The 16,326-nt window shown below is 47.9% G+C and overlaps 2 protein-coding genes across 2 annotated transcripts; one reads left to right on the forward strand and one right to left on the reverse strand.

The window, feature by feature from the left end:
- The first annotated feature begins 598 nt into the window (after positions 1-598).
- Positions 599-10,911, forward strand: Rpl7l1 (ribosomal protein L7 like 1). Its single transcript, XM_004649497.2, has 7 exons — positions 599-650; positions 1,683-1,791; positions 2,685-2,845; positions 6,500-6,637; positions 7,101-7,210; positions 7,339-7,553; positions 9,449-10,911. The coding sequence occupies exons 1-6, from the start codon at positions 610-612 to the stop codon at positions 7,545-7,547; spliced, it is 768 nt and encodes a 255-aa protein (XP_004649554.2). The 5' UTR covers positions 599-609; the 3' UTR covers positions 7,548-7,553; positions 9,449-10,911.
- A 677-nt stretch (positions 10,912-11,588) lies between these two features.
- C8H6orf226 (chromosome 8 C6orf226 homolog) lies at positions 11,589-12,291 on the reverse strand. Its single transcript, XM_045157467.1, has one exon. It carries the CDS (start codon positions 12,220-12,222, stop codon positions 11,959-11,961), a length of 264 nt encoding a protein of 87 aa, XP_045013402.1. The 5' UTR covers positions 12,223-12,291; the 3' UTR covers positions 11,589-11,958.
- Between the last annotated feature and the right edge of the window lie 4,035 nt (positions 12,292-16,326).

Here is a 16,326-nt window from a genome sequence, read left to right on the forward strand (position 1 = left end):
GGTAAGAAGAAAATGGAAGGCTAGCAGGGCATGGTGGTACACACCTTTAATTCCAGCACTTAGAGAGGCAGAGGTTGGAGAATTGCCATAAGTTTGAGGCCATTCTGAGACTACATAGTGAATTCCAGGTCAGCCTGGGCTAGAGTGAAACCCTATCTGGAAAAAAAGAAAAGAAAATGGAGCCGGGCATGGTGGCGCACGCCTTTAATCCCAGCACTCGGGAGGCAGAGATAGGATCGCCATGAGTTCGAGGCCACCCTGAGACTCCATAGTGAATTCCAGGTCAGCCTGGGCTAGAGTGAGACCCTACCTCCAAAAAGAAAAAGAAAGAAAGAAAGAAAGAAAGAAAGAAAGAAAGAAAGAAAGAAAGAAAGAAAGAAAGAAAGGAAGGAAGGAAAGAGGGAAAGAGAAAGAGAGAAAGAAAAGAAAAGAAAATGGAAGGTTAAGTACACAGTGAATTCCAGGTCAGCCTGGGCTAGAGTGAGACCCTACCTCCAAAAAGAAAAAGAAAGAAAGAGAGCCACCGGCCGGGTCCTCCAGCGTGCGCTAGAACGGACGTCTCTATGGTCCAGGGGGCGTAGAGTGCGTCCGCTCGTTCTCTCGGCGCGCATGCGCAGTAGCTCTAACGCGGGAAAGATGGCGGAGCAAGAGTGAGTGTCGGGCCTCTGAGACTTGGCGTGGAGCCTTGGGTATCCGATGCCATCCTTGGTGTCTTATGCTTTGGTGGTAGGGAAGGTTATGGCTGAGGAAAGGGAAAAGAAGAGGGTGGTTCCAGATCGCACCGGGGAGAGGTGGGGATGCAGATGCTGTAGGGCCTGGGGTGAACGGCGCGGGCCGCGGTTACCTGGAGCGGCCGAGATGGACTGTCCGGCAGCGGGGTGGAGAGACAGGGTCAGAGGGCGAGGGTGGCTGGAGAGTAAGAGATAAATTCGCCTAGCTCACCTAAGGATACTCCCCGTTTGTGGATCTGCAATGACTTTTACTGGAATTTCTTCGCCTCCAGTGTCTATGAAAAACCTGGGAGTTGGGCTGGAGAGATGGCTTAGCGGTTTAAGGCGATTGCCCGAGAAGCCTAAGGATCCAGGTTCGATTCTCCAGATTCCACGTCAGCCAGATGCACATGATGGCGCAAGCATCTGGACTTTGTTTGCAATGGCTTGAGGCCCTGGCGCGCCCATTCTCTCTCTCGCTCATAAATAAATTTTTAAAATACACTAAAACTGGGACTAAAAGTATTGAAATAAGAACATACCCCACAGAACAAAGGTTTCGTGTGTTTTAAGGGCTTTGGGGAACGAGTGACTGTTTAAAGGGTTACATTTTTTAAAAGTATTTTTACCTATTTATTTGAAAGAGCATGAGAGAGAGGCAGACACAGAGTGAGAGAGAGAATGGGCGCACCAGGCTCTCCAGCCACTGCAGACGAACTACAGACGCTTGCACTACCTTGTGCTTCTGGTTCACTCGGGTCCTAGGGAATCAAACCGAGGTTCTTTGGCTTTGCAGGCAAACGCCGTAACTGCTAAGCCATCTCTCCTGCCCAAAAAGTTCCATTTTGAAAACTGATGAGAAACCATAAGTTTCTCCGTCCTCAGGAATCTGAAGACAGCAGCGTTCCCTGAAGTCTTAAGATTTGAAATGTTTGTTTCCTGCATGTTACCATGTGTGTGTTTATGTGCCAGGGAAAGAAAAAAGATCCCTTTGGTTCCAGAAAATCTCCTGAAAAAGAGGAAGGCTTACCAAGCCCTCAAAGCCACCCAGGCAAAGCAGGCTCTCCTGGCAAAGAGAGAGGTAAGAATCCCAGGAAGCAAAGGAGGGGGTGCTTTTAGGGTCTTAATGGGTGAGCTTTATCCAGTGTTAAATGAGATGTGGTATCTTTTAAGTCTTATCTGCTCTCATTCCCATAAACCTGGTATATGGTTCATGTCTTCATTTTACCAAACACTTGTCTCAGCACTGTGGCCAAATGCTAAAACAGAGCTTAAGATGTTTTCTGGATTTGTATTTAGTTATGAGAGAGGAAATATGACAGATAACAAAACAAAACCTGTTTTTGTTTTTTTTCCCCCTAAGTGTAGGATCTTGCTCAAGCCCAGGCTGAACTTGAATTCACTATGTAGTCTCAGAGCAGCCTTGAACTCACAGTGATCCTTCTACCTCTACCTCCCGAGTACTGGTATTAAAGGCATTCACAACCACACGTGGCTCTGCAGGGTCCCCCCTCCCCCCGAGGTAAATGTGTTGTTTTTTCTTTTTTTTTTATTAACAGCTTCCATGATCATAAAAAATATCCCATGGTAATATCCCCCACCCACCCCCCCACTATCCCCTTTGAAACTTTTTGTTTTTGAGATAGGGCCTTTCTCTACCCAGGCCGACCTGCAATTCACTATGTAGTGTCTGGCTTTGAACTCACAATGATCCTCCTAACTTGGCCTCCCGAGTGCTGGGATTAATTTTCTTTTGTTTGGCATGAACTTTTCTCGATGATTTCCAAGTTTTCTCAGCTTCAACTTTCCTTGGGTTTCCCTTACATGTAACAGTGATAGTATGTTTATTTTCCCACTGTACCCAATGTAGGAGGAAGTAAACCGTTATTTATTAGTGGCTTATGAATGGTGGTGTGGAGGTAAAGATGAGTGTGGGCGTAAAGTGGTGATGACAGTCCATCTCCTCTGTTGTAGAGGAAGGGGAAGGAGCTCAGGTTTAAACGACTGGAATCGTTCGTTCATGATTCTTGGCGGCAGCAGCGGGACAAGGTGCGCGTGCGACGACTGGACGTGAAGCCTCGAGCTTTGGAAGTGCCTGACAAACATTCCTTAGCCTTTGTTGTACGCATCGAAAGGTAGAGTGATAATGGCTCTTCAGATTCCCTGAGCTGTGGGTGAACTGTTGATTTACCGTTATTTCTTTTATTTTTATTTGTGTGTGTGTGTGCGCGCGCGCGTGCACTTGGTGTCTTGGTGATGCTAATGAATGCCAGATGCCTGAGCCACTATTTGCATCTGGCTTTACATGGTTGCTGGAGAATAGAACCTGGGCTGACCAGCTTTGCTGGGCGGGTGCATTTAACCAGTGACCCATCTCCCCAGCCCTGTTTTAGCTTCTAGGAAGATCAGAGATAGTAAGACCTAAGCCACTAATTGTGCTAGAGATTCAGAGTTGAGCACAGTAGATAAAATAAATTCAGAGCCGGGTGTGGTGGCACACACCTTTTATCCCAGCACTTAGGAGGCAGAGGTAGGATTGCCATGAGTTCAAGGCTACCCTGAGACCACACATGAATTCCAGGTCAGCTTGAGCTAGAATGAGACCCTACCTCAAAAAACCAAAATAAAATAAAGCAAAAACTTCAATCTGAGACCATAAGAAACCTGAAGAGTTCACCAGTGTGGGCTTTCTAGGTTTGTGTGCCAGGTTCCAGGATGGAGGGCTTGAGGCACCTTTAAAGGAAGTAGAACCAGATTGGTGGAGCATGTTCAGTGCTGGAAGAAATTTCCACCTGTACTTTCCTTACCTGTCCCTATCCTCACATAAAATTACATGTTTCTGTTTGATTTTTTGCGGGGGAGGGGATTTCAAGGTAGTGTCTCACTGTAGCCTAGGCTGACCTATTCGCTATGTCCTCTCAGGGTGGCCTCAAGCTCTCAGCAGTGCTGGACTCGATATTTTTACTATTATTTATTTTTTTTTTAAATTTTTTATTTTATTTATTTGAGAGAGACAGACATAGAGAGAAAGACAGATAGAGGGAGAGAGAGAATGGGCGCGCCAGGACTTCCAGCCTCTGCAAACGAACTCCAGACGCGTGCGCCCCCTTGTGCATCTGGCTAATGTGGGACCTGGGGAACCGAGCCTTGAACCGGGGTCCTTAGGCTTCACAGGCAAGCGCTTAACCGCTAAGCCATCTCTCCAGCCCTTATTATTTATTTTTGAGAGAAAGAGGCAGAGAGAGAATGGGTGCACCAGGGTCTTTCAGGCACTGTAAATGAACTCCAGACACATGCGCACCCCTGTGTGAATGTGTGACATCGCATGCTGTGTCACTGTACATCTGGCTTACATGAGACCTGGAGATTCAAACATGCATTCTTAGGCTTCCCAGGCAAGCACCTTAACCACTAAGCAATCTCTTCAACCCTAAACTCAGTTTTTTAAAACATATTTTATTTTTATTTATTTATATTTGACAGAGAAAGTGGGAGAGAGTGAGATAGAATGGGTGTGCCAGGGCCTCCAGCCACTGCAAATGGACTCCAGATGCAAGCACCTCCTTGTGCATGTGGCTAATGTGGATCCTGGGGAATCGAACCTAGGTCCATTGGCTTTGCAGGTGAATGCCGTAACTGCTAAGCCATCACTCCATCCCCTGAACTCAATTAAAAAAAAAAAATGGGGCTGGAGAGATGGCTTAGCGGTTAAGCGCTTGCCTGTGAAGCCTAAGGACCCCGGTTCGAGGCTCGATTCCCCAGGTCCCACGTTAGCCAGAAGCACAAGGGGGCGCAAGCATCTGGAGTTCGTTTGCAGTGGCTGGAAGCCCTGGCGCACCCATTCTCTCTCTCTCCCTCTATCTGTCTTTCTCTCTGTGTCTGTCACTCTCAAATAAATAAATAACTTAAAAAATGGTTTAAGTCGGGCGTGGTGGTGCACACCTTTAATCCCAGCACTCGGAAGGCAGAGGTAGGTGGATCGCCATGAGTTCGAAGCTACCCTGAGACTACATAGTGAGTTCCAGGTAAGCCTGAGCTAGAGTGAGACCCTACCTTGAAAAGGGGGGAAAAAAAAGGTTTATTATTTGTTTTTGTTTTTATTTAAGTAGGTACTGGGGAATTGAACCTGGCCCATCAGTCAGGCTTTGCAAGCAAGTGCTTTTAACCCCTCAGTAATCTTCCCAGCCCTTTCCTCGACTCTTGCATTAGTTTTGCTTGCTTGTTTGCTGTGTTTTTTGAGGTAGTATCTCACTGTAGTTCAGGCTGACCCGGAATTCACTATGCAGTCTCAGGATGGCCTCCCATTCATAGTAATCCTCTTAGCTCTGCCTGAGCTAGAGCAAAACCCTACTTCCAAAAAAAGAAGGCCGGGTGGTGCACGCCTTTAATCCCAGCACTTGGGAGGCTGAGGTAGGAGGTTTGCCGTGAGTTCCAGGCCACCCTGAGACTACATAGTGAATTTCAGGTCAGTTTGGGCTAGAGTGAAACTCTTCCTTGAAAAAGAAATAAAAAACGAAATGGGGGGCTGGAGAGATGGCTTAGCGGTTAAGCGCTTGCCTGTGAAGCCTAAGGACCCCGGTTTGAGGCTCGGTCCCCCAGGTCCCACGTTAGCCAGATGCACAAAGGGGTCCATGTGTCTGGAGTTCGTTTGCAGAGGCTGGAAGCCCTGGCACGCCCATTCTCTCTCTCTCCCTCTATCTTTCTCTCTGTGTCTGTCGCTCTCAAATAAATAAATAAATAAAATTTTAAAAAACAAAATGGGGGCTAGAGTGATGGCTTAGGAGTTAAGGCATTTGCCTGCAAAGCCAAAGGGCCCAGGTTGATTCCCCAGCACCCACGTTAGCCAGATGCATAAGGGGGTGCAAGCATCTAGAGTTTGGTTGCAGTGGCTGGAGGTCCTGGCATGCCCATTTTAGGAAAAAAAGAAAACAAAGTGTCTCTTGCTTAAAATTTGCAATAGCTTTTACTATCCACAGAAGCAGTCTAGCTTCTTAGGTATGTATACATAATGAGGGCTGGATAGATGCTGAGCAGTTAAGATGTTTGCCTGCAAAACCTAAGGACCAAGGTTTGATTCCCAGGACCCACATAAGCCAGATGCATAAGGCTGTGCAAGTGTCTCAAGTTCATTTGCAGTGGCTGAAGGTACTGGCGCACCCATTCTCATTCCCATTCTATCTATCTACCGACCTGTCTACTTCTCCCTTTCTCTCAAATGAAGAAATAAATAAACATTTTTAGAAAAGATACATGTAAGAGCCGGGTATGGTGGCGCATACCTTTAATCCCAGCACTAGGGAGGCAGAGGTGGGAGGATCTTCATGAGCTTGAGGCCACCGTGAGACTATATAGTGAATTCCAGGTCAGCCTGGGGTAGAGTGAGACCCTACCTTGAGGGAAAAAAAAAGACACATGTAATCCTTTAGTCCCCCATCCCACCAGTTGGGGACCATGTGTTTTCCTACAGTACTTTCAGCATTGTTCCATACCACAGGAAAATGATTTGTTTTTATTTAAACTGAGCTCTTTAAGGTGTAGTCTGTGTCTGGGGATCCAGGGTAGTGGTATGTGGTTTTTTGTTTTTTGAGGTAGGGTCTCACTCTAGCCCAGGCTGAACTAGAATTCATTCTGTAGTCTCAGGGTGGCCTCAAACTTACAATGATTCTCCTACCTCTGCCTCCCAAGTACTGGGATTAAAGGGGTGCACCACCATGCCTGGCTGGTATGTATTTTGTTAAGTGCTTGCTAGACTGACGGACTGGAAAAGAGCGTGACTTCCTTCATTTCAGGATCGATGGGGTGAGCATGCTGGTGCAGAAGACCATTGCAAGACTTCGTCTGAAGAAACTGTTCAGTGGTGTCTTTGTCAGGGTCACCCCCCAAACCGTAAAAATGCTGCGTATAGTGGAACCTTACGTGACTTGGGGGTGAGTGCGTTCTTGCATGTGAATTCCCTTGTTTCTAAGTGTATGGGGTGGCATGCCGAGTGTTGTTTGCCAGGCTCATGTGGCTGTGGGACATTTTGCTGTGGCCAGTCATGAGAAATCAAGAACTTTGGGACGCCGGGGGTGAAAGGAGGAGGACCAGTGATGCTGATAGAATAGTCTGACGGTACCGTTCAAGGGATGTTCCTGTAGGCTGAAACTGAGTGAGCTGGGTGCAATTCACACTTGGTCCTGAAGCTAAGTAATGGCAGCCAGTGCCTACAAGTAGTGTTCTTGGCTGGCCGTGGTGACTCACGTAGAATTCCAGCACTTGGGAAGCTGAGGCAGGGAGATTGCTGTGAGTTTGAGGCCATCTTGGGCTACAGTGTGAGTTGCAGGGTGTGAGACCATGCCTGGGAATCCAAGCAGCCATTGTAATGCCAGGTTCTTTATTCTGCTCACATAGATTTCCAAACCTGAAGTCTGTCCGGGAACTCATCTTGAAACGTGGGCAAGCGAGGGTTAAGAGTAAGACCATCCCGCTGACAGACAACACGGTGATCGAGGAGCATCTGGGTGAGTGCTGTGGTTTCAGGGTCCTGGTAGCCAGAGCACGGATCCAGAACATTCCAGAGCCGCTTCTGTCACGTAAGAGTTTCTACTGTATTGGCTCTGTGGTAAAGGAATCTGCCCTTCTGTCTCAGGGAGATTTGGTGTCATCTGCCTGGAAGACCTCATTCATGAAATTGCCTTCCCGGGGAAGCATTTCCAGGGGATTGCCTCGTTCTTGCGCCCTTTCCAGCTCTCCGTGGCCCGTCATGCTACCAAGAATAGAGTGGGATTCCTCAAGGAGATGGGCTCCCCCGGCTACCGGGGTGAGCGCATCAATCAGCTTATCCGCCAGCTGAACTAGACCCAGGTGAGCCTGGCTGCAAACCCCTGTGGGCCCGTTTGGATGGCCATGCTTTGTCACTTAACAGTCCTGTGTGGCCCGTCATGGTCAGTGGCAGAGACACTCCTAGGATGCACAGGACTTGGCTACAGTCACCTGCACCTCAGAAAGTCCTCTTTGCATTAGCTGAAGACTGGGAGAAAGGAGCATGCTGGTGTTTTAGTAGCTGATGGAGACTGCTTGGAAGTATGAGCACGTCGTTAGGACATGAGGCTATGAATATGTTACAGGCTATTTTTTTAACATATACATATATTAATTTTATTTATTTGAAAAAGAAAGAGAAAGAGGCAGACAGAGAATGGGCATGCCAGGGCCTCCAGCTACTGTAAAGGACATGATGCATGTGCTACCTTGTGTCCCTGGCTTATATAGGTCCTGGGGAATAAAACTGAGGTCCTTTGGCTTTGCAGGCAAATGCCTTAACCACTAAGCCATCTCTCCAGTCCTTTTACATATATTGTTTGTTTGTTTTCTAAGGTAGGGTCTCACTCTAGCTCAGGCTGACCCGGAATTCACTATGTATTCTCAGGGTGGCCTCGAACTCTCAGCGATCCTCCTACCTCTGCCTCCCGCGTGCTGGGATTAAAGGCGTGCACCACCACACTTGGCTTTAATATATTTTTTATTTACTTACTTACTTGAGAGAAAAAGAGGCAGATAGAGAATGGGCATGCCAAGGCCTCTAACCACTGCAAATGAACTCTATATTCATGCACTACCTTGTGTGTCTGGCTTTACCTGGGCACTGGGGAATTAAACCTGGGTCCTTTGGCTTTGTAGGCAAGTGTCTCAACCACTATCCAGCCTGTTTTGTTTACTTTGGGGTTTTTCAAGGTAGAGCTTCACTTTAGCCTGGGCTGACCTGGATTCACTATGGCTCTCAGGCTGGCCTCAAACTCACAGCAATCCTACCTCTGCCTCCCAACTACTGGGAGTAAAGGCATGCACCACCACATCTGGCTTCAGTCCTGTTTTTCTTTTTTTGGCGGGGAGGGTCTCATTCTAGTGCAGGCTGACCTGGAACTTACTATGTAGTCTCAGGGTGGCCTCAAACTCAACAGTGATCCAACTATCTCTGCCTCCTGTGCGGCACCATACCTGACCCTTTATTTTATTTGAGAGAGAGAGAGGCAAAGGAAAGAATGAGGATGGCAAGGCCTCTAGCTACTGTAGACAAACTCCAGATGCATGCAACACCTTGTGCGTCTGGCTTTACGTGGGTACTGAGGAATTGGACCTGGGTCCATAGGCTTGCAGGCAAGTGCCTTAATCACTGAGCCATCTCTCTAACCCTAGAGAAGTTTTGTTTACTGTGGCCACTTAGCTGAAAATGGAGAAGGAATAACATCAAAAACTAATTTCAGGACTGTAGAGATGGCTTAGCAATTAAGCTTGCTTACAAAGCCAAAGGGCCCAGGTTCTATTTCCTAAGACCCACATAAGCCAGATGCACAAGATGGCATATGTGTCTGGAGTTTATTTGCAATGGCTACAGACTCTAGTGTGGCCATTCTTCCTCTGTCTGCTCCTCTCTTTCTCAATCTCTCTCTCAAGTAAATAAATAATAAAATTAAAAGAAATAATTTCAAGCTAGGCATAGTGGCACATACCTTTGTTTTTATTTATTTATTTATGTTGTTTTTCAATGTTGCCATGAGTTTGAGGTCACCCTGAGACTACAGAGTGAATTCCAGGTCAGCCTGAGCTAGAGTGAGACCCTACCTGGGGGCAGGGGGGAAGAATTGTTATGTATTTTGTTGACAGAATCTTGACTTATTGAAATTGTTTTTTGTTGTCATTATCCTTAGCGCCAAATCTTAGCTAATTTGTATTGATGTAGTTTTGTTTTCCTTCCTTAGAACATCTGGGAGCACAATCTGTTGGAACTGTGTCTTTGGAATGATCAAGTATCTTCAGAGAAGATTATTTTCTGCCTTCAAAAACTGGAAGGGGCCAGGGGGAAGATTAGCTTATGGTCATGGCAGACACCTGCCGTGACAGCCCAACTCCAAAGAGAGGGTTCATTGTTTCCACATTTGCCGCCACTGACTCTTACCAGCACGTGCTGTGGAGGACGGAGTTGTCCTGCCCTTGGGCTTATTTAACCTGACTGTGCAGGGCTGGCTCCCCTTGCAGCAGTGGACCACACCTGGAGCATACTTGAATCCAGAGTCTCATTTTCTGTTTTGTGTTTGGTTGGGGATGGGGCACTAGGGCATTGTCTTACCGTGTTGCCTTGAACCTGAGCAGTCTGCCTTCACCTCCAAGGTGCTGAGAGTGCAGGTGTGTACCCCATGGCCGGCAGGGCCTTGTCCTAAAGGATCTGAAGTACGCTTGAGCACCAAGACGAACACAAGTCCTGGGCGCCAGGAGTCCATGTTCTGGGTTTCCAGAGTCAGCCTTGAAGGTCCTCACATTTGCTAGAGCTTAACACTGTCTGTCTGGAAACTTGTATCCTACCCTGCAACAGACATAATCTTTTTGTCTAGCTAAGAGTTAGAACAGAAAGGACCCCTTTACCAGGAAACATACATATACTCAATTTTTTACCTGAAACTTGAGGGTGTTCATAGACCTTTTGAGGACTCATGCATTTTGTGAGGACATTGCTTCTTACTCTTCTCCCTGCCCCCCCCCCTCCATTTTTGAGTGTTTCCTATTAAGTGGTGTGTGATCCCAGCACTTGGGAGGATGCGGTATAGGAGAGTCACTGTGAGTGAGATCAGCCTGGGCTAGTGAGGCTCTGCTTCAGAAGAAAAAGCATGGCATATTCTGTTGCTTCCTGTACCTTTTGTACCTAGGAAATGCCCACCCAGTTTCCCTCTGGGCTTCAGGATGGATTTGCCAGGTTTCCCTGATGAGCCCTTAAAACATCAGGAAGAAACAAGCTTTCTAGGTCCTTGCATGTTCTGGACTTGGAAGTAATGCCCATGTAGTGCATCACCAGCAAGGCTTCTGAACAGCCCTGGGAAATGGTCTGCTACAACTGTTTTCCTATAATTTTGGTTCATGGGGCCTCAAAATCAACTGAAATGGATTCAGAGGCTTAACAATGCCATACAACATGCCAGTTATGAGGTAATTAATTTGCTGATTCCAGAGCTAACCTGCCAGCAGTAGATTTTTACCTCTTGCATTGTAGAGCATTGTGAAATCACATTACTTTAAAATGATGTATTGCAGTGTTTCATGGGCATACAACATTCTGGGATATAAACTCCCATTCTTACTAAATAAGGGTACAAGGGTAAGGTTAATGCTTAATGTGTGTGAGGGCGTGGGTTTGACTCCCCTCTCCCCAAATAAATGAACATTGTTTCTACTCTTATGGGCCATCTTTCTGTTTTCCCTGGTAGTTAAAACAATTTAGGAGAAAAAAAAAAATTGGGAGGGTTCCGAGGTAGGGTCTCCCTTTGGCCCAGGGTAACCTGCAATTTGCTATGCGGTACCAGGCTGGCCTCAAACTCAGCAATTCTCCCTCTGCATTCGGAGTGCTGGGAATAAAGGCATGTGTCACCCTGCCCAGCTTAATTTATAATTTTATATAAAGGATTATTTTAAAATGTGTCAGTGTATAAAGACTTCTAAATAAATCATGGAGCTATATTTCGGGAAAAGGTGGACCTATTTTATAGCCAGTAAACTATGACATTGGGATGCATTGCCTAGGTTTTCAATAATTATGCAGAGAGCAGCCTATTTTAGGAGACCTGAGAAGGTGCTTTTCCATTACTGTAAATCTAGCCTCAAACCAGTCCCAGCTGGATCCAGACAGCCAGTTTGTTTTCCAGGTAGGGTCTCACTGTAGTCCAGGCTGATCTGGAATTCAGTATGTAGTCTCGGGATGGCCTCGAACTCTGGGTAATCCTTACTAAGCCTCCAGAGTGCTGGGAGTGAGCTAACCCTCCGGCCTGGCTTGTTCTTTTTTTTTTTTCCAGCTCATGTTTTGTTTTCTTAACACTTAAGAGACTTTTATTAGTATCATTGAAATTACAGGACCAAGTTTTACCAAACTTTATTAGCTCCTTACAAATGCCTTTCAGATCCCAAGCTCAGTCCTGGTACAGAATAAGCTGGCCAGGAGATCAGCAGCTTCGAACCCGTGAGTGGCCTGTTCATATGTTTTGAAAATGAGAACACTATTAAAATCTGGGAGTCGCTTCCGTTACATAGACGGATCATACATGATGGCGGTTTCTTAAAACTGCAGCTCACGGCTCAGAAATACAGGAGTGAATGGCCACACTGAAGTTCCCAGGAGGACTCGGTCCAGCGGAGGCAGGTCAGGGCAAAAGCAGGAAAAGATGAATTGGTGGCAGGTGTCGCCAAGTCCGTGCAGGACAAGGTCAGGTTCTCCAGATCTCGAGCCTCAGGAGCCCGCCGGGCTGCTCCGAGGCGGTTCCTGCAGGGTCTGTGGGGCCGGGCCCGCGGTGCGCGACAACTCGGAAGAGCCCGCGGCCTCCCAGGGCTTGGGCCTCCGCGGGAGCACGGATGCCGTGGGCTGGCCCCGGGTCGCCGTGATGCGCCGTTCCTCCAGGCCCGGGAGCTCGCGGCCCTGCTGGAGCAGCTGCAGGAGCTGAGCCAGGGTGAGCGAGGCGGGCGCCGGCTCCACCTCGCCGTCCCGCAGCTCCATGTCGGCGCGAAATCCCGGGGTAACGGAGGGGAGGTAGCGGTCTGTGCCACGCCGAATCCCCGCGAAGGGCGGAAGGAGCAGGCGGACGCGCCGCGCGGACGGTGAGGGCACTTCCGGTGTCCGCCGGAAGTCCCGCCCCGCGGCGGCGGCTGGGCGGGGCCGGCGTCGCGAGCCCAGGCTGCTCGGCGATGACGGCTGCGGAGACCCCTAGCGCCGAGCGGGTTCCGGGTCGTTTTCCGCTGGCGAGCGCACAAGCAGAAACGAGTCCCACGTGGGCTTTCATTCCTGGACGGTGCGCGCCCGAACTGCTGCTGATTCCCAGCTGCTCCTTGAAAGCTCCGAACTGCTGATGATTCCAGTTTGTTCTTTGTCTTGCTAGTGTGGTAAAAAATTCAAACTAAGCCAACCTTTCTCCTTTTCTATGCTGAGCAGTGTTTTGCAAGCACCTCAGTGTTTTCTTTTTGTTTTTCGAGGTAGGGTCTCTAGCTCAGGGCGACCTGGAATTCACTATGCAGTCTCAGGGTCTCAGATTTTAGCTGAGAAAAATGTAAACAACCTTGTCCAATTTTTTTTTTTTTTTTTTTTTTGACAGGGAGCGCGATTGGGCGCACCAGGGCCTCTAGCCACTGAAAACCGAACTCCAGACTCATGCACCACACCCTAGCTGGCTTATGTGGGTACTGGGGAATCGAACCTGGGGCCTTTGGCTCTACAGGCACGTGCCTTAACCACTGAACCATCCCTTCAGCCCCAACCTTGGCCTATTCTTACTAAAAACCCAGCACAACTGTGTCACTGAGTTCCATCTTGGGTCAGTAAGAGATTTTACCATGGGTAAAAACACCCTTGAGCCAGTTGTGGTGGCACACACCTTTATCTCAGCATTCAGGAGGCCAGAGGTGGAAAGATCAAGGAGTTCAAAGCCAGTCTGAGACTACATAGTGAATTCCCGATCAGTCTGTGCTGGAGTGAGACCCTACCTCAAGAAAAGGAAGTGGGACAAGCTGGGCATGGTGGTGCACGACTTTAATCTCACCACTCCGGAGGCAGAGGTAGGAGCATCGTCGTGAGTTCCAGGTCACCCTGAGACTGCACAGTGAATTCCAAGTCAGCCTGGGCTACAGTGAGATCCTACCTCGGAAAACCAAAAATAAATAAATAACTCAATCTCTAACCAATGCGTCGTGTCTGTTTACCCAAATCAGAACTCGGCACGGAAGTCAGTGGAACTTCCCCGCTGGTCAGATGTCAGGAGGGTGAGGACTTGAATCTCTGGGCAGAGACCATGCTGGGCCTCCCTTGTGGGTGTCTTCATTTAGCTGGTCATGATAATTTATGTCCTCTATAATTAAACCATGGTTCTAAGAACAGCTCTTTCTTGAGTTCTGTGAGTCACCCCGTGAATGGTTTGCTTTGGTTTGGGCTTGGGATTTGGAAGCAGGATCTCACTGCTTATCCCAGACTGGTCAGGAGCTCACGAGGAAGCACAGGCTGACCTTGGACTCCTGTATCCACCTCCCAAATGCTGGGATTGCAGATGTGCCACCACGCCTAGCTTTTCTTTCTTGTTCATTGTTTTCTTTTTTTTTTTTTTCCTGTGTATGTGTGTGTGTCTGTGCAGGTGTGTGTTGGGGATGGTTGGGGATCGAACTCAAGGCCTTGCATGTGCTAAGCAAGTACTCTACCAATGAGCTACATCACCAGCCCTTAGTAATTTAAATATATGTTTTTTTTCTAGATAGGGTCTCGCTCTAGCCCAGGCTGACACTGGAATTCACTCTATAGTCTCAGGGTGGCCTTGAATTTATGGCAGTCCTCCTTCCTCTGCCTCCCAGGTGTAGGATTAAAGGCGTGCGCCACTATGCTCTGCTACTAGTAAATTTTTTAATCTGAGGAAGACAGTGGGAGCTCCTGAATTCATCACCAGTCAGTTGGAAGTGTGGACGGCCTGGAGACACCTGAACTTGCAGCTGACATTGAACTAAAAGCAGTCTTGTTACACACTGTGCCCTGTAACTTCTGGGCTCATAGCTACGTGGGCCGTGAGGGCCAGCAATGAATGCAGCTTAACACTTGCTATTTAACAAAATACTGAAGTCAGGAGTCAGTTTTTCTCTGAGCTCTCACTCTGTAGCCTAGGCTGTCCTGAACCCACAGTGATCCACCTGCCTCAGCCTCCCCAGTGCTGGAATTATAGGTGTGAACCACCATGCCCAGCTCTTCCTATAGATTTTTTTTTTTTTTTTTTAATGTGAGAGAGGGAAAGTGAGAGACAGTTTGTGTGAGGGAGAATCAGCACACCAGGGCCTCCAGCCACTACAGTCAAACTCCAGACACGTGCACCCCCTTGTGCACATATGCAACCTTGCGCTTGGGTCAACTTGTGCTTCTGACTGACATGGAACCTGGAAAGTTGAACATAGGTCCTTAGGCTTCGCAGGCAAGCACATCAACCGCTATGCCATCTCTTCAGCCCTACAGTTCATTCTTTTAATATATAAAAGTTATTTTTAAAAAAGATTTTAGAAGCTGGGCGTGGTGGCGCACGCCTTTAATCCCAGCACACAGGAGGCAGAGGTAGGAGGATTGCTGTGAGTTCGAGGCCACTCTGAGACTGCATAGTGAATTCCAGGTCAGCCTGGGCTAGAGTGAGACCCTATCTCAAAAAAAAAAAAAAAGGTTTTAGAGCCGGGTGTGGTGGTACATGCCTTTAATCCTAGCACTCAGGAGGCAGAGGTAGGAGGGTTGCTGTGAGTTCAAGGCCACCCTGAGACTACATAGTTACATAGTTAATTCTAGGGTCAGCCTGGGCCAGAGTAAAACCCTACCTGGAAAAGCCAAATTTAAAAAAAAGGGGGGGCTGGAGAGATGGCTTAGCAGTTAAGCGCTTGCCTGTGAAGCCTAAGGACCCCGGTTCGAGGCTCGGTTCCCCAGGTCCCACGTTAGCCAGATGCACAAGGGGGCGCACACGTCTGGAGTTCCTTTGCAGAGGCTGGAAGCCCTGGCACGCCCATTCTCTCTCCCTCTGTCTTTCTCTCTGTGTCTGTCGCTCTCAAATAAATAAATAAAAAGTTTTAAAGTACCAGAGAGATAGCTTAGCGTTAAGTCGCTTGCCTGCAAAACCTAAGGATCCAGGTTCAATTCTCCAGGTCCCATGTAAGCCAGATGCACAAGGTGACACATGTATCTGGAGTTTGCAGTGGCTAGAGGCCCTGGTGCACCCATTCTCTGTCTCTCTCTTTCTAATAAATAAGTAAATAGAAATAAATATTTTTTAAAAAGGTTTTAGGGCTGGAGGAATGGCTTAACAGTTAAGGTGTTTGCCTGCAAAGCCAAAAGACCTAGGATCGATTCTCAGGACGCATGTTAGCCAGATGCACAAGGGGGCGCACCCTTCTGGAGTTTGTTTGCAGTGGCTAAAGACCCTGTAGCACCCATTCATTCTCTCTCTTCAGTCCTCTCTCTCTCCTCTGTTGCAGTCCTGTTCGCATTGCTGGTAGAAATCACCCATCAAAGAGCGGCTTCTGGGAAACAGAGATTTATTTTGACTTACAGGCTCAGGGGGAAGCTCCACGATGGCAGGGGAAAACGATGGCATGAGCAGAGGGTGGACATCACCCCCTGGCCAACAGAAGGTGGACACAGCAACAGGAGGGTGTGCCAAACACTAGCCTGGGGAAACTGGCTATAAAGCCCATAAACCCGCCCCCAACAATACACTCCCTCCAGGAGGCATTAATTTCCAAATATCCATCAGCTGGGGAGCTAGCCTTCACAACACCTAAGTTTATGGGGGACACCTGAATCAAACCACCACATTCCACCCCTGGCCCCCATAAACTGATATCCATACATGATGTAAAATACAATGCATTCAGTCTGACTTTAAAAGTCCCCATAGTTTTTATCAATCCAAATGATGTTCATACATCCCCATAGTCCAAGATCTTTTAACTGAGCCATAATACCAAAAAATAACCTCAAAAAACCCATAATGGCACAGAATAAATATTCACTGCAAAAGATGGCATTGGGAGATCTACTGCCCAGGTCTTGGCACCAAGATCTGCTATCTTCATTCCACTAAAAGGAACCAGGCATCCT

This window comes from Jaculus jaculus, chromosome 8 (genome assembly GCF_020740685.1).
Source record: "Jaculus jaculus isolate mJacJac1 chromosome 8, mJacJac1.mat.Y.cur, whole genome shotgun sequence".
In the NCBI taxonomy this organism is placed as follows: Eukaryota; Metazoa; Chordata; class Mammalia; order Rodentia; family Dipodidae; genus Jaculus; species Jaculus jaculus.